At 46.4% G+C, this 15819-nt stretch overlaps 1 protein-coding gene across 5 annotated transcripts; it reads left to right on the top strand.

The window, feature by feature from the left end:
- Positions 1-5933: 5933 nt before the first annotated feature.
- On the top strand, positions 5934-15200 carry MANBAL (mannosidase beta like). Of its 5 annotated transcripts, none has more exons than XM_031046989.2 (3): positions 5934-5958; positions 9564-9758; positions 12753-15200. In XM_031046989.2, exons 2-3 carry the CDS (start codon positions 9609-9611, stop codon positions 12858-12860), a joined length of 258 nt encoding a protein of 85 aa, XP_030902849.1. In that variant the 5' UTR covers positions 5934-5958; positions 9564-9608; the 3' UTR covers positions 12861-15200. The 5 variants fall into 5 exon arrangements, 4 of the variants coding, with proteins under 4 accessions (XP_030902849.1, XP_030902847.1, XP_005146805.1 ...); XM_031046987.2 differs by having other exon boundaries at positions 5957-5977; XM_005146748.4 differs by having other exon boundaries at positions 5957-5981.
- The last annotated feature ends 619 nt before the right edge of the window (positions 15201-15819 follow it).

Below are 15819 nucleotides of genomic sequence, written 5' to 3'. Positions count from 1 at the left end.
CAGCTTCACATCAAGCTCACAGAGCAGCTGGAGAACCCTGCTTCCTCCATGTGCTCTGGGAAAAGGCAGGGGTCTTCCCTAGGGTGCTGCATGCGCTGGTGGCTGTTTCCAGTCCTAAAGCAAGGTCTGTGAAAGCCCCATTAAAAAGAACACATAGCCATGGTGCCAAGAAGACCAGGACAGTTCAGAGGAGCGAAAAATGAGGTGCCAGCATGAGCTCCACCTGCCACATTTTTCATAGCGTCTTTATAATGCCCAGAATTGATGGGGATCCAGACCTTCCTGTCTCGGGACTTGTGTGACTCGACGCTGGGAAGAAGTTTCAGCAGGTGAGCTGACTCATATCTGCCTTCATAGGCATGCCTATCATACCTTCACCTTGCACCAGAGTGCTCATCACAGCTGTCAGTGGCAGAGATGGGCTGTAGGCAAGGATGGTGCTTCTGGTGTTCACATGGGTGCCTGTGTGTGCAGGGGAGCAGAAGCATTCAGCGCTGCTCTAACCCTCTGCCATTGCCCCTTTGCTACTTGCTGAGGTAAGAAATGAGCACTATGATTATGGCTCACTCCTTAGTGCAGCAGCATCCTCCTTCCAAACCATGGGCTCTCAGTAAGCAATAATCTAACAGTTGGAAAGGCTGGAGTGAGCCATGCATGCCAGATGACTCTGGTGTTAAATAACAGTCATGCACCAATGCCTTTGGGCTCTCCCCGCTGAGTGCTCCAAGGGCTCATGTTCCCTTTGGTATCAAGTCAGGACCAGGCCACTTTGCAGAGAAAACGTGAGAAAAGATTGAATGGACCAAAGCAGGAGCTCGAGCTGACCCTGAACTGAGCAGCTGACCAGGGTCCTTCTACTGGAATCCAGAAACAGAACAACGGGAAGAGAAGCAAGAACTACTGCCTTCCTCCACCAGCCTGTTCATGGGGCGAGGATCTACCATGCAAATCCAGCAGGTATAGCAGTTGTATCATCTGCTTGTGTGCACTGGAGATTTCTGGGTAGCACAGAGGTGGTTTTTCAGAATCCCTGTTCTGGTGCACACAGCTTTGCTCTCTCTGCAGACTGCTCTTTGGAAGCAGTCTGTTCATGTTCTCCCATGTGTGAGGTTGGCTGCACCAATTTGTCAGCATGAGTTATTTTTCTTCCACTGTCTTGGTGCTACACTGGCTGAACAGATGAATCAGACCATGTTGTTAAACCAGTTGAGAGCCAACACTATTTCAAGGTATTATCCTATAGCATGGTTTTGAGCTGATTCTCTCTCTGCCTGGCCTTACACAAAGCTGCTATGAGATACTGGGCAATATCTGTTAGATCAAGGAGAATCAGTCTATAATGGACTTGTTTATAGCCCTGCTGCTGAGCTTGGATTAGGAGGGCTGTGATCCACATTCATATCTCAAGTGAGCTACTTCCAAAGAAGGTTATATAAAGCTCCATCATGCTAGGGGTTTCCTTGTGCTGTCTGGGCTGGGCTCCTGTCGTGTACAGCTGCACCCAGCAAGACTCACACAACAAGCCCTCTTTATGTCTTCTGATTTAATTGCAGGGGGCAGCAGAAATGTCTAAAACCCCTCCAGGCTCTGTTGGGTGTATCCAGTTTAGGAGTTCTGAAATAGCTTAAATAGAGCAGCTCTTCTGTCCCCGGAATTTCCTGTCCCAGCTTCAGGCAGAACCCTTGTATCTTCCCAGGACCCAGAAGGGTCATTTGTGGAGCTCCTCCAGCAGATGCCATGAGCTCTCCCTCTGGTTACTGAGGCTGCTTCTGCTGCAGCAAAAACAGCTGTGATCACCAGTACTGCCAGCATTCAGCCTCTGCTTGAGTCTCACAGTGGGTGCTCTGGCTGGTAATGTCTCTGCATGAAGATGCTACAGACTGTGATAGGATCCAGTGCTGTTTGGAGCTGGTTTTGCATCCATCCATCCATGTTGCAGTGTGTATTTGAGCTGGCAACTATGGTCTTGGTTCTCATGGTCCCTACCACAGCTGGTTTTGGTAACATCCACTGGCTCCCAAAACACAGGTATAATAGCTCAAATTACCCCCCAGGTTAGCATCACACAGTGGATAACTGTCTATTTGCCCTCTAAATCAAAATCCTTACTGGGTGCAAGCCCAGTGAAGTCCACAGCCAGGTACGAGCTGCTGTGCCTTCTGCTGCTGGATCACACATTCATTCAGACCTAGCATCTGTAGGGTCCTTGGGTGAAGCACACACCACCTCCTTTTATTTCAGTGTCAATCCTTTGCTGACAAAGGACAGTGTTAGGATCCTGCAGAATTTCACAGATATTGATTTCCCCTTAGCTTTACCTCCTCCAGTCTCCATGCCATGATTTAAAAAACAGCCCCTGTCTATTCCAGATGCAGAACATAGTGCTTCAGGTAAGCTGAGCAGTATGTGAAATGGTCCTGCCCACTTTGTGAGGTAGAACTAACAACAGTAAAAAGTAACCCATCAAGTGGCAAATAAACCTATCCCATATTCTCAGCTATCAAAAGCTTTTCTGCACTTCCCCAAAATGGCACAGATGGTGGCTGTTGGTCCCCAGCTTCTCTAATCTCCACCACTCCTTCTAGAGCCCCACAGAACTGTTCTCTCTGGTTTTCTTTATCTGAGTGATGTAGTGGTGACTAACTTACCACAAATGCTCTAGTGGTAAATTAAACAGAGCTGCCTTAGAAGTTACAGGTTTGCCATCTTAGCGGAAGGATGTGACAGATTTTGGTTCTAATATCCTAAGTGGCAGAACTAAGGCGTAAGTAAGTTCATCATCAATCATTTGATTGCATTGTCCATTACCAGTACGTACACAGGAGCTTCCATTCCTAGGTTTGCAATCACTTTTGCCCCATCCCTGGCAGTGTTCAAGGCCAGGTTGGACAGGGCTTGGAGCAACCTGGTCTAGTGCAAGGTGTCCCTGCCTGTGGCAGGAGTTCAGAACTGGATGAACTTTAAGGTCGCTTCCAACTCAAACCAGTCTCTGATTCCATGATTTCTATGGAAATATAAAATGAGAAAGACAGGATTTGTCCCACGTTGCCAATATCTTCTAAGGAAGAAGCAGAGAACCCAGAATTTAAACCCAGCAGGTGAGACTTGCCATTAAGAAACCATATGAGACTTGGTTTCTTCACCTTGGCAGAATAAAGTGTGGGGATTTGGATCTTCAGATCCTCCTGACTCAACCCTTTGAAGATCAGTAGATTTCCTGGGGAGAATTTTCCCTTGAGGAGTTCAGATTCGTAGGAAGCTGAATACAAACATTTATCAAAATAATCTCAAGTAGGGAGTCCCTCTGGATGAGTGTGAAGCATGGGATCAGATATGAAATAGGCAAAATAAATCAGTAATTCAAAATGTGGAAGAAGTGCTGTCATAAAGGACTGTCTCATAGTGCTTAAAGCCTGCTTGAAAAGCCTACTTCATCTTCAAACGTTAATGCAGCACTGAGAATACAATGGAACAAATGGCACCAGCCTGCGAGGTGTGTATCTGTCAGGAGGCTGAGGAGCTCTGTGGGAGAGATCCATTTATAGAGCTCGTACCTGCCTGGTGCTGTTTATTTCCTAGCAGAGCTGCTGGACCATTTCAGCATCACCCAAGTGAAGTGCCAAGACTTTCAGCCAGACAGCAGCATGTGACACTCAGCTGTAGGCTCAAGAGTTACTGGTTCCTGAATTTCTGGCTCTCTACATAACCACCTCCTTCCTCTTCCAATCCCAGCTGCCAGAGCTCAGATGCCAGGAGTGAATCTCAGTAATTAAGGAGTTTTTCTTTGGTCTTACCATTCTCATTTCAGTTAGGAAAGGGGCTAGAAGGTTACACACAGCATATTACAGCCAGAGAGTGCCAGCCTCAGTCCTAACACAAGATCTTTGGAATGGAGAAGCAGAGTAAGGCAGGGTCTATGAACACCCACCCTCTTCTCAAAGGGCTGTAGTGACTGCCCCAGCACCAACACTTCCCACCTGGGTGTTAGTCTGTGTGTTTTCTGTGACTTGGTTTCCAAATGCTGCTGTTACTGCTCATCTTGGGAAAGCAGTTTGAAAGCTTCTGATAAAAATAAGAATTTAATGAGATCTGTTACTGGTATCAAGAAAGTAAAATGCTGGTTATGGAGAGAGAATGAGAAAGGCCATGTTTCCTGTAAGGGCTTAAAAGTGAAAGCCGTTGTAACTAATTTTTTTCCTAGCTGAGTAAGATGCAACCTGAGGATGAAAAGACTGTGATGCATGAGGCTATGGTGTACATGTTTAAGGAATGATAACAAATAGGTCTCACTGCAAAGATATGCAGGAAACACTGCAGTGCAAACAAAAGGAGAACTGTAGAAAGAGCTAGAAAAGCTGAGGATGATTTGGATGTGGATAAACACTTAATGCCTGAGCTCTGTCTCTGCTTAGAATTGAGTACTGGCAAAGTGGACATTTCTGTTTGTTGAATCAATTTGAGCTTTGAAACCCACTCACATCTCGTGGGCTTTGGAAAAATATCTTCATATATACATATATATATATATATATAGCTTCCTTTTTAATCATTCCCCAGTCAGCTGAATGGAATGGGGCAGTGAGGTGCTGGTGACAGGCAGCCATAGCGGGCTAATGGCACCACCTGCTTGCGGTTGGAAGGGTAAGTGTCTCCTGAGCAGAGCTGGTGTTGCTGGATTCTGCAGCCTCAGGGGCTTGATAGTAGCAGAGGGAACAGGCAGGAGCTGTATCAGATCTGCAAAACTCACCTCTTTGTACTTAGAGTAAGTAGTGTTGTTTCTGTTGGGGGAGAGGAGGAGAATGAAGGAAATGTACCAGATCAGTTGCAATCCGAGTGTGTATTTTCCCCTTTGTGAGCAAACATCAATGTGGGAAGATCGGAGCCCATGAGAAGGTGTGTGGGCAGCAGCACCACCAAATTCAGTGTACTGGGAGGAATTTAATACCGAGAAGATCCCTCCTGACATTCACAATACATTCAGTATCTTTGTGGCTTCAACAGCCAGTGTTTGGGAGCGGAAAGGGCAGAACTGACCACCTTCCCTGAGCTCTGCATTCATCCCTCACCCTGGGCAGCTGCTCACCAGGGGCAGTGAAAGCTCTGGTAATTATTTAAGAGTCATTTTCTCTATAGGTTTTTTTATGCTAGAAGAATTTCCTTGTCCAGGTGTCTCTGTCCTCTGCAGCTCACAGCCGTGTGCGTTCTCCAGTTGTCTGTAAAGTCCTGTGCACTAAAAAGGGTGAAAGATTTTTAATCCAATTGCTCCAAACCTTTGAAATAGTTTCATTAATACCCATTTAATTCAAATGCTTGGTAACTGCCTAGATAATCCTTTCATTTCAAATGCCGTACCTCACTCCCGCCAGTAAATAAGCAACCGATTAGGTTTTCCCCAGAGTATGTAGGCTCTCTGATAGTAAAGCTCTGCGGCAAAACTAACCTGGCACTCCTGACACTTTAGGGTTAGGAAAAGGGCAAAACAAGTTACATTCTTTAAATACCACAAACGAGCCAAACAGAGCACTAGCTGATTTTCCATCTTATGGAGACATCTCCATTTCAGAGCTGGATACTGAATCGGAATATTAAAAACAAAATAAATCCCTGTCCAAAAGCAAAGCCAGAAGCACGTGGTTTAATTATTCCTGCCAGAGCCCTTCAAGGGAGCACATCAAAACCTCGTGGATAAAGAGAAACCTGCCAGGACTGAAAGGCCACGCTACTGACGGTGGGGATTCAGGAGCTCGCACTGATTCAGGGGGTGAGTACACGGACCCTGGTGCTTGGCTGCTGTGGGGACCCCCCAGCCGGGGAGGCTTCAGCCGAGCGGCCTCGGGGGCCTTCGGCAGGAACCGAGCGGTGGAGCCTTCCCGCAGGCCGCCCTTAGCAACGCGGCGCCCCGGGCGGTTGCTAGGGGCGGGGCGCGCTTCCGGCTGGGCGGGGATCACTTCCGGCACGGTGAGGCCTGGGCGAGCGGGTCGGTGAGCGGCCGGCGGCGGAAGGAGGCAGCGGGGCCGGGGGCTGTAGCGGGGCCGGGGGCTGTAGCGGGGCCGGGGGCTGTAGCGGGGCCGGGGGCTGTAGCGGGGCCCGGGGCTGTAGCGGGGCCCGGGGCTGTAGCGGGGCCGGGGGCTGTAGCGGGGCCGGGGGCTGTAGCGGGGCCCGGAGCGGCGGGGCTGCAGGAAGGCGCTCTGCTGGAGCGCTGCCCCATGGGGGCCTAGCCGGCTCCTCCCGCTGCAGGCGGGCGGGTCGCGGGGACAAGGGAGGAGGAGCTGTGTGTGACCTGCGCTGAGGCGGCTTCTCCTTTCGGACCCTTGGCATGGCCGGGGGCAGCGGACCCGTGAGCCTGCAGCCGGGCTGTTCAGCCCCCGTCATGGCTGTTTATAGCGGTGCTGAGCACACGCAGATACCCCCGAAGGCAGTAATGGCCAGTCTCCATCCTAGCACTGCTAAGTAATTTCTTGCCTTATCCTTTGACAGCAGCTTTTATCTTCTGCACTAATGCCATTGCTCTTTTTTCCACCCCAACAGGGAGCTAATGTCTATCATTTGAAGTGCTTCTATAGCTTTGCCCTACACTGATTATTTATATAGTGTTAGGTCTTGAAGATGCCAGTTGAGAAACACAGGACAGCAAAAAGAAAGGTTTGAGTGTGCCCTAGCTCCATTGAGGTGGCTGGTTTATGGCCTTGATCCTGAAAACACACAGTTATGTATGATAGGGTCTGATCCTGTGTCTAGGGGGATGGCTGCATCTTCAGTGGTGGCACTGAGGAAGAGCACAAGCCTGTAGCCTCTCACTGGTCCTGTGGTACAGCTCTGGCTTTGTCTGAGGATAGAATCCTTTTGTGCAGGGGTAGCTGTTTGCTGTAAAATCCTGATAGAGACAAATAGTCAAAATCAATTCCCATAGCAAAGTGCACGTGTTTGTGACCTATTTCTGCTGTAATGTTCCAGCAAGATGGCCAAGCTTGTGGAAAGAGGTGGTAGGTGCTGTGAGACTGGATAAGTAAGCTGGAGGGGTGAGAGGGAAGTGATGTGTCAGGGTCTGACACAGGAGTACCCATCTTTAAATGCAGTTTAAGAACAGTTACTTTAAGTGTAGCCATGTTAATAGGTGACGTCGTCTGAGGAAAAGGAGGTTGATAACCTGTGAGGAAGAAAAAGCAGCCAAGGAAGAGGTGGTAAAACTGTTTGCCTCTTGGGAACAGGGAGGAAAACTCCATTACCATCCAGAGACCTGCTGGATGAGCTGTAAAGTACAGTGCAAGGAGGTTGTGCTTGCAGTGAGGAAACACTGTGCAAGCTTCTGGGTATGGTGGGGAAGGCTGAATCTTGCCTCCCTCAGGTTCAGCATTGGCCTGCACATGTATGTAAGCTTCCACCTCCTTGCCTGGGCAGGTTTGGTTGCTGTGTTAACCACAGGAGTTTTAAAACAGGGAAGAATTTTGCAAACATCACTTTAGGTCCACTGATAGGTTGGAATGTGGGCTGCCTGCTGTGGCTCCTGTGCAAGCAAGGACACTCTATGACTAGTTGCTTCATGATGTCAGGTCCTCTGAGCATATTTCATGGGGTAATGCTTAAAATGGTAGTGGCAGCTGCTGCCAGCCTGCTTGAGAGCTCCTGATGCTGATCACATCACCTGGGATTTGTTAGAGAATTACTAATCCCCTCAAGGGAAGTGAAACAGAAAAGGGGAAAGGAGGAGGAGACTTGCAGAAGATGAGGATTATTTGTTTTCAGTGTATCAGTTTCTTTATCTGGTTTATTTTTGTGTGCTCTGTTTCTGGTGTATGAGTCAGGATTCTCAGTAGGAGTTTGTCCTGAGAAAACTCCAGGTGAGGAATGAAGCCACATCCCTTCGTGTGCTGTTTGAGGAAGGGGGTGGGCAGGAATAACATTTTCAAGAGATAGCCCCATAAATAATGTTGTGATAAAATGCAGTTTGAGGGTGAAGTTTCCCATGGTTCCGTTTCTTGCTGAGGAGCTGCTGCCTTAGTGGATTGGAGGAGAGAGCCTTTTTACCTTTAAAAGCAGTTAGGGATGAGCCGTGTTCGTGCTTTGTTGGCACCGTGGTATGTCCTGTGCAGCCTCTGGGGCTGTGTTGGGACTTGCTGAGTGGCCCACAGCTTCATGCACAGCTCCCACATGGCTTTTACTTACTGAGTTTTAATCAGAATTCGAGGAAAAAAACCCAACCCTTTCACTGAAGTCCAGACCTGAAGGGACTGTGAGAGGTCGCTTGTTCTTAGTTCCTGATTCAGAGGCAGGATTATATACACTCACGTCCCACCCCAGGCAAAGGCTTATCTGCACTGCTCATCTGAATCATCAGTAACTGGTGTTCCACAGTCTGTTTTCCTGGGGCTGCAGCTCATGCAGGTTGGAATTTCCCCTCTCTTTCAAAACTCAAAATAATATCCCACATTTCAGATGAATGAAAATTATTTCTTGTCATTTACATACCACTCCTTTTAGTATGTTGTGACATTTGCCAAATGACACCTTTTATGCATTAGCATTGAATTGTCTTAAATTTATCAACTATAACTTTACTCAGATTGTAGTCTAAGTTTAGCATATTTCTGAACTAGGTCACATCAGCAGAGTGTAGAAATCTCCTCCTAGGCTGAGAAAAGCAGAGCCTGCATTGGAGATAATTTCTAGGAGGCAGATCACCACCATTCAGCTGAAACATTCACGCAGCACAATCTCACACCCAAGCTTTCGTAATACAGAGAACTGTATCAGTAAGTAGTGCTGATTCAATAAGTATGCACCAGGCTCATAGAGGTCAGGAGAACTGATTCAGACAGTAACCACAGCTGAGCTCTGATGACATCTCAGACTAATCGAATTTCCCTTTTGGGACTTTCTGTGGTGTGCTCCAGCAATTCTGGCAGGAGAGTTCTCCCTTCATGTAGAAAGCCATTAGTCATTCATAGAATGAATTGACAACTCCATTAGCAAAAGATAAAGGAAGGAAGAAAGGATGGTCCTGTGGCTGAGAAACTAGCTTGGGACCCAGGAGATCAATGTTTAACTCTGCCACAGACTACCTGTGACCATCTCAAGGTATATGGGGCTTCGTGTAACTGGCAATTAAAACCATGCCTAACTTTAAACACATAACTCATCCGCTGTCTTCAACAGATCTACCTTCTGTGTGGTTTATTTAAGTAGCAGTTGGCTATGTACACCATCTAAACCAACAAGGCTGTGACCACATACACAGTGTAATAGTCATCTTGCATGAAAGTCAGGGAGAAATCTAATCTTCTTAAGTTTTTCCTTTACTGTTTCATGAACATTGTTCATATTGTGTTTGTCTTCCCTCACTTACAAATGAACTGATAGTAGCATTGGTGCACTATTTTCATAGGCAGGTGGTAAAAGAGAAGCAACCAAATAAAATGTAACACTCATTTCCCTTTTCATTATTGGTTCTGTAGATCAAGGGTATCTTCAACAAACCTGCATGAGATAGTCGTCATTTGTTGATAATGGAAAGTGAATACCTGAGGGCATGATGCAAATAAGTGCTCTTTTTTCCCTCCTTGTAGTAACCAATCTTCTTGAGAGCATTAGAGAAGAAGGGTGCACCCACGATGGCTGCTGAGCTGGATTTCTCCCCGCCCGAAATCCCTGAGCCCACGTTTATGGAGAATGTGCTACGCTATGGACTCTTCTTTGGAGCCATTTTCCAGCTTATCTGTGTGCTGGCCATAATCCTGCCAGTGTCCAAATCCCATAAGACAGTAAGCAGTGCTCTTTAATATTGATGGGCAGAGTTGGAGAAAGTAGAATGGGAGGCAACTTTGAGTAGTTAATGGAGACACAGTGATCTGCCCCTGGGATTGGTAACAGTTTAATTGTTCTCTTTCCTTCCTTCCAGCTTTCCCACCTTCAGCTTTTGTCTTGTGATTTACCACCATACTAGAAAGTCAGGAACAAATACCTGAGCCAAGGGTGAAGTATCAGTGAAGAAAGTTACCTGAAGCACTGGCAAGATGTGCTAAATGTACATGATGTTCCTCACTGTGCAGGAAGTGGCTTTAGTCCCAACACCAGATTGTCCACCTGCTGATTCGCTTTATTAATCGCCAGAGTTTCCTCTTGGCAGGACCTGCCTTTCAGGAAATGACTTTGGGCTCTGCTTCGTATCAGGTTGTTGGGAACAAGATACAGGTGATAGCTCTAGTATATTCTAAGATATACAAGGTATCTAAGGTACCTAAGAAGGGTGTGGGCCTGCTCAAGGGAGTCCAGAGGGGACCACAAAGATACTTTGAAGACTGAAGCAGCTTTGCTCTGGAGCCAGGCTGAGAGAGCTGGGCTTGTGCAGCCTGGACAAGAGAAGGCTCTGGGGAGACCTTAGAGCAGCTCCAGTGCCTAAAGGGGCTACAAGAAACCTGGACAGGGGCTTTGGACAGGGGCCTGTAGGGACAGGCCAAGGGGAATGGCTTTAACCTGCCAGAGGGGAGACTGAGATGAGCTCTTAGGCAGAGGCTCTTCCTTATGAGGGTGCTGAGGCACTGGCACAGGGTGCCCAGAGAAGCTGTGGCTGCTCCATCCCTGGCAGTGTTCAAGGCCAGGCTGGACACAGGGGGTTGGAGCAGCTGCTCTAGTGAAGGTTCTCTGCCCGTGGCAGGGAATTGGAACTGAATGAGCTTTAAGGCCTCTTTCAAACCAAACCAGTCTGGGGTTCCAGTGTGAGGAAGGCAGTTTTCAGTACTGACACCCAATCCTGTGCCAGCAAGTGAAGGATGCTTTGATGCAGTTGGTACAGGAAAAAGTTAAAGATTGAAGTGAGCTACAGGACTCCTGTTCTTCTAAACTGGACCCCACTGGGATGACCTGCATCCCTCTGGCTTTTCAGATGAAAGAGCTCCATGTGCTGGGGACAGAGATTTTAGTGTTGGTGATTAGGCAGCAAGTTTGGTGGTTTGATACAGATTTTGTCTAAATGTTTGTGGTGTTTTCTCAGTAATAACTCAGCATGGGAAGTGTTGTTTTTAGGGTATCTTTATCTGCCTTGTGCAGAAGGAAGCATGGAAATTTTCAGCCTGTGTGAGAAAGGGAATGCCTGAGGGCAAGGCATGGTGTGAAGGATGCAGTTCATGACCCAACTTTTCCACCTTTAACTGCTGGTGTGATACGAAGTTGCAGTGATGTACTGGCTTAATGACACTGCCCCAGCATGGGTGCATTCTGTCCTGCTCAGGAGCTGCAGCTCCCAGCAGGCAGATGATGGTCACGGCTGCTGGTCACGATGCAGTGGCATTGCAAGTCTTGCACTGTTATTCTGCAGCCGCCAGCACCCATCTGTTACAGTCCATGGTTTCCCCTGATAAACATTTAAGAAGCACTGAGGAGCCTGATTCTTGAAAGCTGGAAAGAGTGAGAGCTTTAGTTTGAAGTGTGAAAGTGAAGACCAGGCCTGCGATTAAATTGCTGACGCTCAAGGACCTGTTACTGTTGAGTTTGCAAGCATGCTTTGACGTTTGCTTGCTCTACTTTTTACTTTCTTCACATGTCCTCTAGGTTTATTGTCTATATGACTAATTTACAAGACTGTGAACACCAGAGGCTCCCCCTCCAGACCTTGGGAATGATGCTTGAGTCTGGATAGGATGGTAGGATCTCTGTCTTGGAGGCTTTGGGCTTTGAAGTCTACCTTGGTTTGAACGTTAGAAGGCAGCAGTGTTCACTTTACGGCAGCTGCATCCCTGAACAGTATACTGCATGTTGCTCCATTCCTCCAGAGCCTGCTGGCTCTCCATACACTGATTACAGCCCTTGGAAAGCCAGCCAAGTTTTCTTCCTTGGAAAGCCACACAGATGTGAACTCTTAATAGCCCAGTAACTTGAGAGATGTTTGAACCAAGCTCTTTGATTAAAAGGATACTGTCAGATGCTCGCCTCCCCCTCCATTATCTGGAGCGTTGTCTTGGAAGCCTGAAACTAGCACGTCTTGCTCAGCCATTTTTTGTGTCCTTTTCCAGTTGGCACACACTGACTGATAGAAACCAAGATGCTAAAGCAATATTTATACTCAAATGCATTTAATGAAAGGAGGCAATCTGCATGTGTGTGCTTTCTCAGATGAGACTGGCGCTGTTCCCTTGTGTTTTTACAAGATAACTAGACTTTATTTCCCAGGGCTGAAATACTATCTGTCATCTTCCCTGAAGGAAACAAGCAGCATATCTAAGCATTCCTTGTTAGTCCAGGTGAAAAAACCTTTGCCTGCAATTCCCTCCCTGGATTTGGGGCTCAGTTTGGAGGCTTTGAACTTTGCATTCTTACTACTGTGTGGGGGAGTGTTTTTTGTCTTGCCTGTGATAATGGTTAACATTTATCAGAAATGCAGTGAATGTTTCCACTGGTGATTATCTGATATCTTCTCCCTTTCCTAATTTGAATAGTTTTCATTTAGTGTTGATTTTCTTGCCTTTAAAGTTGGTTTTGTTTTCTTTTCCAAATGCTGTTTTAGATACTTCAGCTTTTAACAGCTTCTGTGGTAGCAAGCTGCTTCTGTGCATAAACTCACACTCATCAAAAAGCACATGCAAGAGAAGCAGAGATGATGCTGCTCAAGTCTCATTGAACGTAGGCTCAGTTTGATATAGAAGTGTTCCAACAGGGACACCCAGCGTTTGCTTCCTTTGGCTTATACTCAGATTCCCAAAGCGAGCTGTCAGCAAATCATAAGAACAAGTTACTGACTGTTTCTCAATTGGTTTTTGTAGGACTCTGAGAGTTTTGAGCCCAAGAATTCAGAGACAGTGAAGAAGCCAAAGGCGACTGCTCCACAGATAAGCAAGAAACCTAAGAAGGAAACCAAAAAGAAACGATAAAGGCATGAGCAATGAGCCTCAAAAGGCAAAATAATCACCTATAATCACGCTTCCTCAGAGATGACATCAAAGGCAACTCACTAGATTAAATGGTTCTCTGGCATTGTCATGTTTTACCTTTCAGAGACAAGGGAGAAGGAACTTGGAAGAGTGGAAGGGGTGGGGTTCTACCGTAGATTTCTTATAAGCAAAGAGGACTTCATATGTCCAGGACTTCATCTGACATAATTAATGTGTCAATCACCATTAAAGTGACTTCTCTCATTCCTGCTGGGTAGAAAGGCCTGTTGTCCTAGCTCCACCATGCTGGCTGGGGTTCCTAGTCCAGTCCCTGGAGAAGGTGGAGCATGGGTTGCTACTTTGGACACTGGTTTTTGTTGTGTTTTTTGAAGGCAGAGGGATCAAATGGATCAAGGATACCACACTACACACAGCTTTGTATTCATTCATCTCTGTTGTCATCTAGTCTGAAATACATAGCTGCATTTTATGGCTTAATAATAATGTCTTTGTCATATTCTTTAATTCTTTAGGTAATAACTCATCAGATTCCAGACTGCAGTAGATGAAAGCTTTCATTTCCCCAGCGTCGCTGCCTTTCTTACTCCCCACCCATGCACTTTACATTCCCACCCTGGAAAGCAGGTACAATTCAGGGAATTGAGGCTGTGGTGGGGACTGCAGAAAGCTGGGAACAATTTGATTCTAGGAGGTGCAAAATTTAATGTGTTAATGGGGTTCCCAAGTTTCTTTTCCCAAGTACTGCATGTTGGAGAAAAGCTGCTCTGAGGTGAGAGTCTTGGAGCAGGGAATTGGTTGTGTATCAGACAGCACTGCCTGGCTGTACTGTTGATAAACTTCCCGTCAGACAGCTGAGTGCTAACAACATGCTCCATTTCAACATGGCTGGGGCTTGTTGCATTTGCAGTCTCCCTCCCAGCCTTGCCTGCTGCAGTCTGCTACATCTCCTCTTGCTGAATTCTCCCTGAAGTTAAATACAATCTCAGCCTGAGGAGATCCAGGGGGTGGCAAGCTGCCTGTGTACCATGACTATATAGCAAGAGACATATACACAATGCTCCTTCAGGCTCTGCCCCTCCAGGTCCAAGGACAACCTAGTATTAGATTTAAATATGGCTAGACAGGACTGGAAAGAGATAGGTGGTGACATAGCCACAGAGTCTCTGTAGGGCAGCTCGAGCTTCCTGAAGCCAGCTCACATCTTGGTTTGTTTGATCATGAATGAGTCAATGGGAGGAGAACCTGCTCTTGTAGGCGCACCCAGGGTTCAGAGCGGCTTTGAAGGACAGGCTTCTCTCTAGCAGGGCTGGAAGTCAGAACCTTTTTGCATACATAGCCTCCCATCCTCAATTTACAAATGCCTTGGGAGCCCAGATATGGTAGCAGTGTTGTGCTGGGTGTTCTTTAACAGGAGTTGAACAACTCATTTACACCATCGGTGTTTAGAGCAGCCATGTTCACTGCTCGCTCTCGCTTTTGGTGGGTGAGACAAATGGATCCCAGTACCAGTTTGATTAACCTCTCACTGCTTCCTCTGCTCCAGGCTCTCTGCTTCCCTTAACTAGAATCCTGACACCAAGATGCACTGCTTAAAATCCAGCTTAGAGTTCTGCTTTAAATTCAGCATTTTGTTTTTCTTCCTTTTTTTTAAGCTACATAAAGGCAATCCTAGGACAGAACAAAGCATAGGAGACACAAGTATTCTACCATTGCTTTGAGTTCTCAGTACAAAGAAACATTACAGAAGTTTCCCAGGCAAATAACAAAGAACAATATTGTGTTATAAGTTTCCATTATGGACCTGTGTTCCTGTCTGGAATCTGCAGGGGAAAGAAGAGTCTGGCCACTGCCCTGGACAGGTACTGCAGATCATTTCTTCCATTTTAATAAAAGAAGATGGTGGTGGTTGCATCTAAAAGACTCTGGTTTTCTGCAGGTTGCCTAAAGGAGGGGGTTAATGCTTTAACGGAACTGCAACTATTGAAAGAGTAGCACATGCATTACCCAAAATATAGAAGTGCTTCTACAGCCAAGAACCAGTTAGCAATGAGCGCTGTGTGGTTGTTACCTGAAATAGCAGGCTACTACATCCACATCTACATCTGGCTGGTTACTCATTGCTAAGTAGAAATCGTGGTTGTTGGGATTTGGTTTTGTTGGGGGAGGAGGGATTAAAATAAATGTCCCAGTCTCTTCCTAACAGTATTATATCTATTTGAATGCTTTTGTTAGCTGAACTTAACAGTGTGTTTTTAGAGATGATGAATATCCCATGTGTTTTAGTTTCTCTTGACATGTGTAATAAATACAATCAGAATCTCTTTGTTTAAAAAGAAATCTCATTTTAAAGTTGTGCTGCCTTTTCCATGCATTCATTGTGAAAGCTCCCAGAACTCACACTGTAGTACCACAGGGACATAAATAACCTATTCATAAAAATGATCCATTAAGGGAAAGCCTTTCAGATCCTTTAATCTGTGAGAAATTGGTTAGTTAATACTATCAGGCATGTGTACATCTGTATCTGTGTTTGACTTGGAAGTAGGGAACTATCTCCCAGTACAACTTCACCTTCTTGGGAAGGAAGGAGGAAATGGTGCAATGGCTAAATGAATTTGCCTGTCAGGAGAGATTTTGGCTCCAAGAGCTCCCATGAAGGTAGCAATAATAAAAACATCATCTGTTAATAATGCAAGCAAGGGATTAGATGGGATTCAGTAGGCTGGTAATAGGGATTTGCTAGCCCCTCGGCTGTAGCTCAGGTTTACATGCAGGCGTGTGGAGCTGGCTGGTGGCTCTTCTTGGTGGTGGTAAGACCAGGGTGGTAGCCAAGATCTGGCAAGCTTCTGTTGATTTCTTCACCAGAAAACCAAAGCTAGAGAAGGACCAGTGTGGTGACTCCTCTAATTCCCAAGCATTTTTCTCCAGGCTGTTTTGT

The sequence above is a fragment of the Melopsittacus undulatus genome, chromosome 10, assembly GCF_012275295.1.
Source record: "Melopsittacus undulatus isolate bMelUnd1 chromosome 10, bMelUnd1.mat.Z, whole genome shotgun sequence".
NCBI lineage: Eukaryota > Metazoa > Chordata > Aves > Psittaciformes > Psittaculidae > Melopsittacus > Melopsittacus undulatus.
This window is presented reverse-complemented; position numbering and strand designations above follow the sequence as displayed.

What these genes read in the sequence shown, in the direction of transcription:
- MANBAL (XM_031046989.2), top strand. Translation starts at nt 9,609, where the DNA reads ATGGCTGCTGAGCTGGATTTCTCCCCGCCCGAAATCCCTGAGCCCACG. An exon ending in TGTCCAAATCCCATAAGACA is followed by an intron (nt 9,759 to 12,752) that starts GTAAGCAGTGCT and finishes TGGTTTTTGTAG; the next exon opens with GACTCTGAGAGTTTTGAGCC.